General features: G+C 43.4%; 1 protein-coding gene across 1 annotated transcript in view; it reads right to left on the bottom strand.

Moving 5' to 3' along the window:
* Window positions 1–7,819: 7,819 nt before the first annotated feature.
* Window positions 7,820–15,029, bottom strand: part of KDM5B (lysine demethylase 5B) — a 57,404-nt gene continuing 50,194 nt past the window's right edge. Inside the window, exons 22-26 of the mRNA XM_017896446.1 lie at window positions 14,094–14,579; window positions 12,495–12,606; window positions 11,610–11,764; window positions 10,109–10,429; window positions 7,820–9,574 (exon numbers count right to left, since the gene is read on the bottom strand). Coding sequence (XP_017751935.1) covers window positions 9,437–9,574; window positions 10,109–10,429; window positions 11,610–11,764; window positions 12,495–12,606; window positions 14,094–14,579 — 1,212 coding nt within the window. The 3' untranslated portion in view covers window positions 7,820–9,436. The remainder of the gene's footprint in view (window positions 9,575–10,108; window positions 10,430–11,609; window positions 11,765–12,494; window positions 12,607–14,093; window positions 14,580–15,029) is intronic.

Genomic DNA, 15,029 nt, shown 5'->3' on the forward strand with positions numbered 1-15,029 from the left:
TGGCAGATATGGTGCATGCTCCTTATTTTGAACTCTAAAGCTAACAAATTATCCTATAGAGGCAGTTTGGTGTTTTTTTTTTTTTTTTTTTTTTTTTTTTTTTTTTTTTTTTTTTTTTTTTTTTAAAGCTTACAAGTGAGGGCACAATTTTGCATCAAAATTCCAGCCTTCCACCCTCACCCACAGGGAATATTACCTCATGTGTTACAAGGATTAAATAACATATGTAAAGCCCTAAGAAGACTGGGTGTGGTAGCTAACGCCTATAATCCCAGCGCTTTTCGAGGCTAAGGGGGGAAGATCACTTGAGGCCAAGAGTTGGCCAGGAGTTCAAGATCAGCCTGACCAACATGGTGCAAACCCATCTCTACTAAAAATACAAAAATTAGTCAGCATGAAGGCACATGCCTGTAATCCCAGCCACTCGGGAGGCTGAGGCGTGAGAATCGTTGGAACCCAGGAGGTGGAGGTTACAGTAAGCAGAGATCTCACCACTGCATTCCAGGTGGGGCGACAGAGACTGTCTCAATTAATTTAAAAAAACAAAAAAAGCTATAAGAACAGTATCTGGTAGTTAGTGCTATAGAAGTGTTTTTGTTGTTGTTGTTGTTTTTTGAGATGGAGTCTCACACTCTCACCCAGGCTGGAGTGCAGTGGCACCATCTCAGCTCACTGCAAGTTCCGCCTCCCAGGTTCACGCCATTCTCCTGCCTCAGCCTCCCGGGTAGTTCAGACTGGGCTACTACTTTGTCTTACTGAGCAAAAAAGCAGTAGACGTGGGCACAGCCTTCCTTTTTTTTTTTTTTTTTTTTTTTTTTTTTTTTTTTTGAGACGGAGTCTAGCTCTGTTACCCAGGCTGTAGTGCAGTGGTGTGATCTTGGCTCACTGAAACCTCTGCCTCCTGGGTTCAAGCGATTCTCCTGCCTCAGCCTCCCGAGTAGCTGGGACTACAGGCGCCCGCCACCATGCCTGGCTGAGTTTTGTATTTTTAGTAGAGACGGGGTTTCACTGTGTTAGCCAGGATGGTCTCTATGTCCTGACCTTCCTGCCGGCCTCGGCCTCCCAAAGTGCTGGGATTACAGGTGTGAGCCACCGCACCCAGTGTGTTTTTTTAAACTCATTGAGGTGACAGAGGTCACAGTATTAAAAGGACATGGGATTGGAGTCTGGCTCAGCTACTGGCCACAAGCCTTATGCCACTTCTGCCCATATCCCAGTTTAAGTCACAACTGATTCCTCAGTGCTCGGTCTATAGGCCAACTAGCAAAAGAGATAATGATCCCTTCCTTTGTCTGCTTCCCTGAGGACCTCATCATTCAGGACTCATAAAAAGCCCTCAGTAAATAATACACGCCAATTCTGTCCCCCACCCTTGTCCAGTGAAGGTAGCTCTGGAGTAAGGAATTAACAGTGAAGTTTCCGATCAGCACACTTTGGCCCTCTGACCAGGGCCACCTTTCCTTGTGGTCATCACTTAAATTGTAATGCCTACACCAAGAGCACCTCGACTCTTCCCATTTTCCCTTTGATATGTACATAAACCTATCCCATGACCAAAGTTTAGGGGAGAAGGTATGCAAAGACCCAAAGGTTTTCTCCGCTAGTAGGGGCTGGAGCCTTATAACCCCTAATAATCTTATTGAAGATTAGTACCTAAACTCAGTGTCATGTTTTCCCCTCCTTCTGGCCAACAGGACCAGCCATCAATATGGCAAGAGGATACATGGCCCTTATGGAAACCGAATGGTGCTGTCTGGTGGCGAAGCTGAGTGGCAGCCAGAGTTGCCCTAAGTTTAGCAGTGGCTCAAAGGAGACACACTGAATGATATCAATGGGAAAGATGTTGAGAAGTGCTTGCGCTTCTCAGTCACACCGCCTTATTCTCTCTTCAAACTCCCCTTTGCTTAGCTCTCTGGACATTCTTTTCCTTGATCCAATAAGACCTACTTTAGTTGTTCACTCTTGCTCCTTGAAGGGTTTGAGTGGGGTGTGAAGAGGGGACAGAAACAGGCTGTGGGCACTCATGTCCACCAGGTAGGTCCTCTGCTAATCTCCCAAGGCATGCCAATGTCCAGAAACCTGTGCCCAGGATCTGCCTCCTCTTGTGAAATTGCCTGAGAATATACAGAGGTGTCTGTGGAACACAACATGTTAAGGACCATGGGTTCCCAGTCTCAAGAGGGAAAAGGAAACTAATCATTGAGGCATTTTGGCCATTTGAGGGTGGCCACTTTAAGGCTAAACATGGCTGCTAGATTTCAAGACATCTCTAAAAAATAAAAGTACTCCGGCCGGGCGCGGTGGCTCAAGCCTGTAATCCCAGCACTTTGGGAGGCCGAGACGGGCGGATCACGAGGTCAGGAGATCGAGACCATCCTGGCTAATACGGTGAAACCCCGTCTCTACTAAAAAATACAAAAAACTAGCCGGGCGACGAGGCGGGCGCCTGTAGTCCCAGCTACTGGGGAGGCTGAGACAGGAGAATGGCGTGAACCCGGGAGGCGGAGCTTGCAGTGAGCTGAGAGCTGGGCCACTGCACTCCAGCCTGGGCGGCAGAGCAAGACTCCGTCTCAAAAAAAAAAAAATAAATAAATAAATAAAATAAAAGTACTCCATAAACAGGGCTATATATAAAAAAAAAAGATCTATCAGTGACAAACCCTAGGTCACATTTGCCCACTCTATTCCCTGCTGGCTGGGAGCAAGAGGAAATGTGGAGACAGCAACAGAGATGAAGCAGGTTCACCAATTCCAAGACCAATACTCTTAGTTCTTTGAGACTAAGAGAATGTCCTGGACAAGGAACTACAAAGCAACTAGACCAAGAGCTCTTCCTTACAATAAGGCTAAGGCCCAGATTAGGGATAAGGCCCTCATATTATTCCAAAGCCCACCTCTCTTAAGGTGGCTTAAGTTTTCACACCTATGACATAGGACAGTGACTATGATGGGTTAAAAGCATTAAAAGAACAAAATTCCAAGTGTGCTATAACTGGCCAGTGGATTAGGATGGCTTCAGAAGCTATGGAGCATCTTAAATACCAGGCATCTCCTAGGTGCTCACTCCTGTAATCTCAGCACATTGCGAGGCCGAGCCAAGGGGATCACTTGTGGTCAGGAGTTGGAAACCAGCCTGGCCAACATAGTGAAACCCTGTTTCTACTAAAAGTACAAAATTAGCTGGGCGTGGTGGTGGGCGCCTGTAATCCCAACTACTTGGGAGGCTGAGGCAGGAGAAGCACTTGAACTGGGAGGCGGAAGTTGCAGTAAGCCAAGATTGCGCCACTGCACTCCAGCTTCGGTGACAGAGTGAGACTTCATCTCAAAGAAAAAAAAAAAAAAGAAGAAAGTCTTGCAAGAGGCAGACCAAATGATTTAAACACACATATTCTCTTTGCCTGTAATGCCAGCACTTTGGGAGGCCAAGGCAGGATGATCCCCCTGCTGAGCACAGGAGTTTGAGACCAGCCTGGACAACATAGTGAAACCCCATCTCTACAAAAAATATTTTTTTAAAATTAGCCAGGCTTGGTGGCCCACACCTATAGTCCCAGCTACCTGGAAAGCTGAGGTGGGAGGACCGCTTGAAGCATGGGAGGTGGAAACTGCATTGAGCTGTGATCACGCCACTGCACTCCAAACTACGGCAAGAGCAAGGCCTTGTCTCAAAAAAACAAAAACAAAACCAAAAACCACACACACACAACCAGATACTGACACTCTCTCAAGCAACTTCGATCAACCTACGCTCTCCCTCTACATTCCTTCTGTAAAATGTACTCAAGGTCTTGGCCTGCTGAGCACCGGTGGCCTGCTCTCTTTTATTCTGAGTAGTATTTGTTCCTAATCATATACTAGTCAACTTCTTATAGTAACTATGTTTTAATTGACTATTACATAAACCAATGAAATGAGTGTGAAAATAGTTTTTTTAATAAAAAGCTTGTAAAACTGTCAATTTAGGTGGGTGAAATTCTTACAAAAGATTGAAGAAAATGAGTAAATATTTAGAATTCTAAAATCAAATTCCTAGGCCAGGCATGGTGACTCATGTTGGGAGGCTGAGGCGGGTGGATCACTTGAGGTCAGGAGTTCAAAATCAGCCTGGCCAACATGGTGAAACCCTATCTGTACTAAAAATACAAAATTAGCCAGGCGTGGTGGCACATGCCTGTAATCCCAGTTACTTGGCAGGCTGAGGCAGGAGAATCCCTTGAACCTGGGAGGTGGAGGCTGCAGTGAGTCGAGATCATGCCATTGCACCCCAGCCTGGGCAACAAGAGTGAAACACTGTCTTTTAAAAAAAAAAAAAAGTCAAATTTGTTATTCAAATTCTTTATGCATTTTAAAGAAGCTCAATCAAGCTGACATCATAGATAACGCATTATGGCTATTATGAATGAAGGCCCTCATCCCCAAACTGTAATTTTCTCAATTTTAGTTTTAATAAATGGATATACATATTTATGATTTAGGTTAAATGTATCTTTCTCATCCAATAATTCAACTTTTTTATTAACTGTTGAACTACTTGTCCTGATCATATACAAAAGGGGCTTTTGTGTGTGTGTGTGTGTGTGTTCGCAGCAGAATCAGTCAGTGAAAACATATTGGCAAAGGCAGAAAGAAAGCAGGGTTTGAAACTCCACTCTTCTCCAACTTCTAGCTAGGTTAAGTTTGCCAGGAGCTAAAAGTTTTGGTGTTTAGTGGGGTGCCTTTGGACATTTATTTTAAATAGAGAAAATAACTTTTGTTTCCTCAGAAAGGCAACTTTTTAATTTCTCAATTTTCCCATCCAAGGGGAGGCAGAAAGAATGTTCTTTGGCCTCCACTCACCTGGAACAGGTCAAAGGACCTCACCATTCCATTCCTCTATTGCAATGCAGCTGGTTATCCTGAAAATAAGAAACACACCCAAACTCACCACTTTCTAGCCCTTCATCCTTGCACAATTAACCCAGAACACAAAGAGGGAGCTGGATTATCTGTTCTGTTGTTGACTGGCTTTAAATGTTCCATTTATCCTGATAAAAACGTAAGGTGCATTCCTATGTAAGCAATATTGAAACATGAAAAACTTGTTCACATAAATTTGAAGGAAGAAGTGAAAATGTAACTTCACAAATTGATTCTTTACAACTTGAAGATGGATTTACAACAGTATTACTTTATACAAATTCCTACTTTATACAATTTTGTTTAGGCAGCTTTTCAGTAACATTTCTTTAAGTTACATATGAAGCCTCTGAAAAGAAAGCTGAGAGGCTTAAAAGAACCACATGCAAAGCACTGGTGACAGAGGGGCAAAGACAGCGAAGCCATCAGCACTCTGCTGCTTCATAGTCACTAGGAGTCGAGGGACCCTGACCCTCATACGTAGCTCAATAAAGGCCGACATTGGGATCTTCATTGCTTTCCTCAGCTCTTCTTCCCAAGAAGCAATGTTTCATCAGAAGGGATTGTGTTTTCTGCAGCACTATGGCAAGGAAAGACTATTTTAATATAGGCTGACACTAGCATGGACTAGCATGTAGTCAGTCTGATGATGAATAACCAGCTCTGGCTTAATGCTTGACAATGGGCAATGACTTTTAAAATCTTTGTTGTCCAATTCTGTCTCCTGTTACAGGTATATAGCATCTGGAATCCATTCCGATCTATGCTATATGGCAACAAACATAGGCAAGACTGAGCCCAGAAAAACACCTGTGGGTACTAAATACCAATCAATGCTTGCTCCAAGCCAGAAGCAGGTCTTAACAGACTGCCAAATATCCATCAAGATTTTTAAGTGGAATAAAAAGAGGCAGAAAGCCATTACAAAGGAGCTTCAGAGTACAACCCGAATCAGTAGAGAGCCATGTTTCACCCTCTTCCAGGTAGAGATCTGCTCTTAGGCTAATCTTGCAATAACACCCAAAGGACCGTGTTGCTTTTGATGGTGAGTATAATGGCAAATTAGGTGCATTTCACACACTTCTGCCAAAATATCCAAAGCCTCATTTTCTTAAGCTCTTCACTGGAAATTCCGGTTTTTACCAACCTCCATCACCACAAGTAGCATCTCTCCTTTAGGTTAACTTGAGATAGAAAAATGAATCCCGACCTCCTAGGATACTGAAATGAAGCTGTAAAGAAGTCAACTTCCTTTACAGCTAGTCCAAATTACATAACCTTTCTCCAGGATAGAAGCTCCATATAATCAAGCCCTTTATTCTATATAAGAAATCCCTGGGCCAGGCGCGGTGGCTCACGCCTATAATCCCAGCACTTTGGGAGGCCGAGACGGGCGGATTACCTGAGGTGGGGAGTTCGAGGCCAGCCTGACCAGCATGGAGAAACCCTGTCTCTACTAAAAATACAAAAAAATTAGTTGGGCATGGTGGCACATGCCTGTAATGTCAGCTACTCGGGAGGCTGAGGCAGGAGAATCGCTTGAACCTGGGAGGTGGAGGTTGCGGTGAGCCAAGATCGCACCATTGCACCCCAGCCTGGGCAACAAGGGTGAAACTCGGTCTCAAAAAAAAAAGAAATAAATCCCCCAAAGTCTGATCCGGAAGGAAAAACAAGAAACAAACAGTATTCACTTAGGCGAGGTGGGAGGCACACCTCATCTACTCTTTCTTTACCCACTGACCCACCTTCTGGCTCAGGCTCTAACTTAACACAGTCCTTCCCCTCTCCCACCTCACAAAACTGCAGGACTACTGAGACGGAAACCGAAGTGTCAGTTTCCGTGTGCATTTCATCATTTTTCCCTACAAGTTCAGAGGTTTCTCTGACACAGGCCAGCTTCATTGCTAACACACAATGGAACATGGTTTTTAGATCCCATCAGTCTGTAGTCATTTTAGGGATACAACAGAAGGCATAAATTGGAAAGCAAATGTATCTCTGTGTTCATTAGTGTGATGGTGTACAAGGTAGGAGGAATACTGTAGGAAAACTGGAAGACAAAACCCAGGCTGTGTTACTGACTAGTAGTACAGTATAGCTTTGGGCAACTGACATTCTCTCTCTATTTTTTTTTTTTTTTTTTTTGAGACGGAGTCTTGCTCTGCCGCCCAGGCTGGAGTGCAGTGGCCGGATCTCAGCTCACTGCAAGCTCCGCCTCCCTGGTTTACGCCATTCTCCTGCCTCAGCCTCCCGAGTAGCTGGGACTACAGGCGCCCGCTACGTCGCCCGGCTAGTTTTTTGTATTCTTTTAGTAGAGACGAGGTTTCACCGTGTTACCCAGGATGGTCTCGATCTCCTGACCTCGTGATCCACCCGTCTCGGCCTCCCAAAGTGCTGGGATTACAGGCTTGAGCCACCGCGCCCGGCCCTGACATTCTCTTTAACTTCAGCATCATCACACGTAAAATGATGAGTGGTTCTCATCCAGGGAGGGAGTGGTTCAAATACATACATGCCTACCTTTTCTGCCTCACTCACAGATACAAAGATCTGACCTCCTCAAAGATGCTATTGTCAATGACTACGTACCACCCACAGGTGAAGAAGAAAAACTAGTAGGGATTGGGGCAGGGGTTGTGCTTACTAGATGGCAAAAGCTCTCTAAAGGCAGTGGCTTTATATTAGCAGCAGGGTCTCCTTTTAAGCTTAATTTCTCAATGGAAGGTGAGGACTGGGACAGCTGGCATCCTATCTCAATGTCGGGGGTGATGGAGGGGGTTCTAAGAATTTGAATACTGGCAAGGCCAAACCACGATGATTCCAGATTGTACTCTGGAGACTACTCTTCTCTATTTGCCCCAGAACCACCATCAGATGAGGAGAAACATCACAACAACTGCAGAAAACTGCAGACAACTAGAAGTCATTCTTAAAGAGATTTAATTATTTGAAGTGCATAAAAGGGGAGAGTACATTTAAATCTCTGCTATATCACAAACTGCTGTTTTTGTTGTTGTTTTATTAAAGACCCACCAGTTTTACTCATCTTCAGGTTTATGGCTATAGAATGTGGGGAAAACAAAAATTGGCAACAGAATAGGAAAAGCAAAAGTCCATTCATCAGAATGTCTTCTCCAGTGCAGAAGAGAGCCCTTTAAAAAAGAAAAGCAAGGAAAATAGTTATGGGCTATCCACAGCCGTAATGATAGCTACAGTTAGAAAGAAATGAGAAAGGAAACCAGGAGGCAGAGTCTGGGAATTCACAAGTCTCTTCTCAAGACATACACTAAACCCGGACCTCTATGAGGATTAATTTTCCTTAGATTTCCTTCCAACGTCTTAACCCTAAACCAAGTTCCCCTGTCAATTCACATATAATAAAGGCATCATTTCACAAGGAGGACTGATTTGAGGATTGAAGTGATTTGTCAACATTCGGAGAAAGCTTATTTTAAAAGAGCACGGCTTTAAAGATAGGTTCTAGTCCTTGAAGACAGAGGGGTTCTTTGTTAGTGAGGGCTGTAGGCATATGGCCCACCAAACAGAGCAGGACACAAAAGAAGAATCCCCTAATGTTGTTTGCAGGCTAACATCCACTGCTACTGCAACCTGGTTGGGCAGAGGCAAAAGCAAGCAGCCCCTTCTGGCTGTGCAACAGTAGAGGGGCAGAAGAAGCTGTGCTCTAATGGCTCTAAATAATCAGCATTTAGTGTTCTGTTAGGACGAAGGATTTATTCCACAATGTAAACTGTAACATTTGATACAAGCTACCAAAAAATAGGGGAGAAAGGAAGGGACAGGGAGAAAGCCAAAATACAGCTGTGGCAATTACTTACAGAGAGGTCTCTTTTCTACATCACTAGTTCATCAGTGACACTAGAAACTAGACATTTGTGTTCTGTACATCAATCAATCGCTAAAGCACCAACACACTGTTTGGAAGTTTGTTTTGTTTTGTTTTAATTCCAGCCACTGAAACCAACACAGAAGTTATTGCTCAGATAAATAAACCTAGTCTACCAGGAAAAAGAAAAGTGGATAAAGGAAAAGAAGAAACAAACAAAACCCCAAAGTGAAAACTTAAAATTTCCCCAATGTGGTAACAGAGTAAACAAGGGAGGGTTTCCTCAAATGAGGATTTACTGGAATTTCTGGTAGGTGCCCTTTTGGGCACTGGAAGTGAGTTGGACTCTTAAGCTGGTAAATCCCAGAGAGAGGTAAAATTTTAATGCTGTACATGAAAAGGTGCAAGCTTCAATGCCTTCAAATTGGTGGGAACCCCTGCAAAAAACAGTCAGCTTTTCAAACCTCAACAACCACAAATAGCTCTTAAGGAAAAAATACAAAAAGTGTCAAAAATTTTTTTAGTTGTTTTTTCTTTTCTTCAAAGAGTCCTGGAAAAATGATCCCATAATGAATAGAAATAGCACCGTTTACAGGCTGGCTTGAGTACCAGTCCTGTAGCTTTGCTGAGATTTGAAGAAATCCTCTTGGTTGGAGTCCTGAATTACATTAAGTAGGGGGGTATCTGTTTTTTTTTTTACTTTCGGCTTGGTGCGTCCTTCACAGTACAGCGCACACAGATGTAGTCTTCTTTCTCTGCCATCTCTGGGGAGACACCAACACAGACCTGATGAAACCACTGATTGCAGCTGCCATCACACTGGACCCAGTCCACCTGGTTACAAAGAGCAGGAAGATGGGGTTTTCAGAGGAAAAAAATGGATTCAAAATTGGGCAGGCCAGCCTCAAGAAATTCAGGCCGTTTGCCAATAACGGCCACTGTCTCACCACCGGGACCTCTGGCACAACAGCTAAGCCAAATGAGTGTAGCTGGCCCCCTAGCCAAAGCAACCGAATCAAAGTCATTCTTCAAGTCGTGTCTGCTTTGGGGTTAAGACAGCGCTGCCCTGTGATAAGTAAGCCACAGGGCATCACATCAGCATCCCTCCCACCTTCTTAGCGCCGGGAAGGTGAAAGCTGGAAGAGCAAGAAAAGGAAAAAGGGAAGAACAAGAGTTTCTTCAAGAAAAGGGAGGAGACCCAGGAACGATGGTAAAAGCAGAGATATCAGTGGGGGAAGGGCTGAGCAATCCATTCAGATCAGCTCAAAGCAGATAAGCAGAGGAGAAAGACCCAGCGAGATGAGGTCTAGCTTACAGGGTTTCTGAGTTAAGGGAAAGCATGTCCTCTATGGCCCAAACCTCACTGACCTCATCTCCTTCTGGCTGCAGGCAGCTCACAGCTGGGCAGATGGCATCTTCATCCTCAGAGTCTTCCTGTTCAGAATAGGATGTGTCTGAGGGCAGGGAATGAGTTTCAGCAGAACGAACTAATTCATAGCTACGCTCTCTCTCTAACTTGAAATTGTTCATGTCCTTGGGGTGGCTCAGTTTGATTTTCTTCTTTTTGGGGGTCCGCATTTTCTTAACTCGTTCCCACCGCTCACTGGAGAGGCCCTCTCTTTCCAGGCGTCTCTTCAGTTTTCTCTCAAGACTGTTAATTCCATCTCGCTTCCCTCGGCAACAGTCATTCTGGGTGGAAGATAGGAAAGTTCAATTTTAGCCTATGGTTCACCTATTACTAAAACTAATGAAGCTAAAGAGAGCACGTAAATTAGAAATCAGATGATCCCCCAATTTACACACAAAAAAATACTGCATCTTAACCACTCCCTTCCCAGTCTTATAGAAGACAACCAGTTTGGGTTTAACATACTTCCTTTCCCTGTCACTGTTAGTGCTACCAAAGGATCACCGGAAAAAGTAATGTTAAAGATGTGATTAGCCTTCAAATTAGCCAACCAATACCAGAAGATGGAGAAGTGCCCACTAAGAGTCTTCCTTTCACCAAATGCCTGAATGACTGACTACTCTGTAGTTTGTCTAGGTGTTTATGTCTATCCTTTGACTGATAGGCTCCTGAGGAACCACACTAATAATCTTCCTTCTTGAAGGATGTACACCCCCACACCATATAGGAGTAAGGTGCATTAACTGAATACATTCAATGATCGTGCCATACTACTTGGTATCACAATGAAAAATGAAATTCTAAATGTCAACATCAGCCCTCATGCTATCTTTAGTGAAGTTCTTCCCTAATTTGGCTTCAGGCTTCCTAGCAGACTTCTTTTTTTTTTTTTTTTTTTTTTGAGACGGAGTCTTGCTCTGTCGCCCAGGCTGGAGTGCAGTGGCCGGATCTCAGCTCACTGCAAGCTCCGCCTCCTGGGTTTATACCATTCTCCTGTCTCAGCCTCCTGAGTAGCTGGGACTACAGGCGCCCGCCACCGTGCCCGGCTAGTTTTTTTGTATTTTTTAGTAGAGACGGGGTTTCACCATGTAAGCTAGGATGGTCTCGATCTCCCGACCTCGTGATCCGCCCGTCTCAGCCTCCCAAAGTGCTGGGATTACAGGCGTGAGCCACCGTGCCCAGCCCCTAGCAGATTTCTATCCTAACTATATTCTCAGGGGCGTTAAATGTGATGGGTCGGTGAGTTCATTAGAAGGAAGTGGCAGCAGCCGCAGTATCCTTAACTATGTTAAGAAACAGGACATTAAGGAGTATCCTTCAGGTAAGTCAACATTCAAAATGGGTCATCCTCAGTCTAATCACCCAGTGCTCACACCAGCTGCCTGGTTATGTTTGGAGGAGTAAAAGCAAGCAGACCCCCACCCCAGACTGTGCCTTGCCACAGAAGCCTCTGACACTCACCTTCTCACTGCTGGGTCTCACTGGTGAGCTTCGGTCAGTCTGCTGAGCAGGGCTTGGCTTCGCAAGTAAAGTCTGGTAAAGTTCCTGAATTTCAGGAAGGGATACCTGGAGCAGCTGGGCTTCCATCAACAGTTCATTCACTTCTGGACTAACGCCTGTAAAACACCAGACCAAATCAAAATAACAACAAAGGGTGTTTCACATTCACATTTGGGTTTATGAGACAAATAGAAGGACTGTCCCTAATACCACTACTACCCTCTCCTTCTTATATTACAAATTACCTTCAGTTGAAGTGAGGTTTACTTAATGTGCCTAAAGCCACAATATAATAAACAGAGCCAAAACTAGATTTCCTAAGTCTTTGATTACTAGTATTAATTATACACTGAATCCCCTTCTCATTTAACTTATTGCGAACGCAGAAAAAACTGTACTTCTGCCTTGATGGCTTCTAACGGAAAGCACAGAAACAAACTGATGGCCACAGCATGAACAATCTGAGTAGATCAAGGAGGTCTAACCACATTACTGGACACACATTGAGATGCTATGACTAAGGATCAGGATTCTAGTAAATGTGGATTATCCCTAAGATTCTCAAGTCTCCTAAGTAATGAAGCAACAAGGGAGCCCATGACTAGCATCTGACTTAACAGCTTGGTGTTGATGAGGACAATGGATATAAAGTCTTCCTCTCTGTTCCTTTGCATTTATAAGCCTTCAAATAGGATCCCTTCCCTATTTTGCAAATATGTAATAGCTTATATCCTACATTACAGCATAAAGTCTTTTTTTATGGTACTTGATCATCTATAACAAAAACCTAGTAATACAAGATCACTCATTAGTATCCAGCCTTCAACATAACAACAAAATACAAACCATGGAGGGGGATACAACTTCGTCCAGTAGAGAAGGGAGAGTGCAAATATGAGGTTCTGTTGTCCCAGTCATCAGGCAAGGAAAATGATGTTGTGCCAGGAGGTTGAGATACCTAATGGAGGGAAAATGTTTTATAATAAAATCTCCTCAGGATTAAAAATACTCCCATTAGTCCAATGACAGTAGGTTGCATTACCCAGGCAGGCAACCAGGAAAAAAAAAAAAAAAAAAAAAAAAAAAAACAACTTGATTTTCCCCTGCTGAAGAGTCTTATGGCATTTCAGAACTGGCCAAATCAACTTTTATCTTCCTAAATACCAAGCCTTTACTCTTTCCAGTTTTACTTGGACTGATTTCAGGGGTGTAAAGAAGACCATTGGGAAATAAGCCACTTTCTCAGTGTGAGAACAGATCATACAGCCTTTTAATCCTTTTCTAATTCTCCTTATTGAAGGTTAAAATACAATAAACACGTATGTACCCCTTCGAGTAAATCAAATGTCAGAAATCATCCATAACCACTTTCCTATCTTCCTTAGTGTTTTATATTAAAGGAGCCAGGGGAAACACTCCTTTGACCATGGATTAATATAATAGTTGTGTCCTTTTCCTTTACTAAGAAGGGTAAACTCCTAGCACATCCTGGGTAAAGAACACCAATGACTCCACTTTGGGAGTGTGCACAATGCCACAACTCATCTATGCAACAAATATTTAATTCATCATCTATGTGTCAGGCACTATATTTCAGAAGCCTGCAAAGAAATAAAAAACCAAGGAAATAAATATGACAGACTGTTTTGGGTGTTTTTTTTTTTTTTTTTTTTTTTTTGGTCTTCATCTTATCAACAATGTAACTCATATAATCCATGTGTCTGTGCTCATATGGCACAAGAGAGTTGTGGTATCTCTGGTACGGAGATGTTTAGCAAATTTAAAAACCATCAGATTAACCTCATAAAGATTGAATACTGCCTTCCTGATTGTACTTTTCTATTGTCTTCACATTCTTTTACTGCAGCCACCTATGGAAGATGACAGAAAACTCTGCCCATCCAGTGATGGTCAAAAGAATCTGGCTTTTGGCAGAAAGATCACAAATGGTGTATAACCCAGGAGCTTTCCTCTGAAATAACACAGTGCTCAAACACTTCTTCCAAAAAATATGTTCCCTTAAAGGGCAAAAAGAGATGAAAGGCAGGAAGTGTTTTCCCTTTCTACTAACTGACTTACATGAGAAGAAGCAGGGTAAAAAACTTTTTAGTGAAGCAAAGACTTAAAGGAACATCATAGACATATACGTAAGACACATATGGGTCAGCACACATATAAATGAAAAAATCATTGGTATCTGTGAAAAGCTAAATATGTGCTCTATAGAAAGAGTGCCTGAGAAACAACTTCTATTAGGAGCAGAGGAAACTAAAAGAATATGTTGTACCTGCTGCATGGTCTTGAAGTGGGAAGCTACAGGTAAAGTGGGTGCTGTTAACAGTAAAGTGATCACCAAGGGAATAGCAATACCAAAGCTACAGGTTCGAGAGAAAGATACAGAGCTTTGCAAATTCCAACAACCCAATAAGGAAAGTCCAGATTCACCTTGTTTGTGTCTGACACCTGTCCTGCTGAGGCCTGCCATCTGCTATATAATAGTCCTGAGCCCACTCGATCTTGCACAAATTTAAGATTCCCTGACGAAAGCAGTTGCTGGGCTCTGTGCTGCCAGTTCACGGTTCTTTCAATCATATATCGAAGTGCATCTCCCTCAGGAAGGCGAACTCGGATACGCTGAAGGGAGGCGAGCAGGGGCAGAATTTTCTCTAATGGAGGTTTCTCTGACCTCCGACAATGGGGACAAAGCCAGATTCGGGGGCCCTGTGAAATACTGGGTACCGCCACACAACTGGTGTGGAAAGCATCCCTGCAGAGTTCACATTGAATCATAGGGGCAGCTGGGGCCTTCTGACATAGGCAGATTTTTACATCCACATCTTGGACAGGTGACAGCAATTTCCCTTCGTTGGCAAGTCTGAGAGACTGCAAGGCTTCCATTTCCCTTAGGCGAGCTTCCCCGAGAGTTGCCATCTGAAAAAAAGAGTTAACAATCAAGGATGATGTCCTAGATAACTTGGCCTTCCCCTAAAACGCAAAGTCCTGGTGGTTAAGAGCATGGGATCCTGAGTAAATTACCTGTATTCAAATCCTCACTCTGCCTCATACTAAGCTGTGTGAGTGACATGGTGCCACGTATTCCATTGTGGCTAAATTTCTGCATGTGTAAAATGGAGGTGATAATAGTGTCCCCACCTCACAGGGCTGAGATGACAGTTAAGTGAGAGATGTGGGATAGGACACTCTTTGCTTGGCACACAGTAAACAAGTTCTCAAAAAATCTGTCACAGTTAAAAAACCATTTCCAATCATCACATCTATCCGCTTTCAGATCCATCACGATTCACCAGATGAAGCACCCTTACAAGGGCAGAATAAACTCTCCATTATCTCTATTTAAAAAAAAAAAAAAAAAAAAAAAAA

Source organism: Rhinopithecus bieti, unplaced genomic scaffold, assembly GCF_001698545.2.
Source record: "Rhinopithecus bieti isolate Rb0 unplaced genomic scaffold, ASM169854v2 scaffold_24392, whole genome shotgun sequence".
NCBI classification, from domain to species: Eukaryota; Metazoa; Chordata; class Mammalia; order Primates; family Cercopithecidae; genus Rhinopithecus; species Rhinopithecus bieti.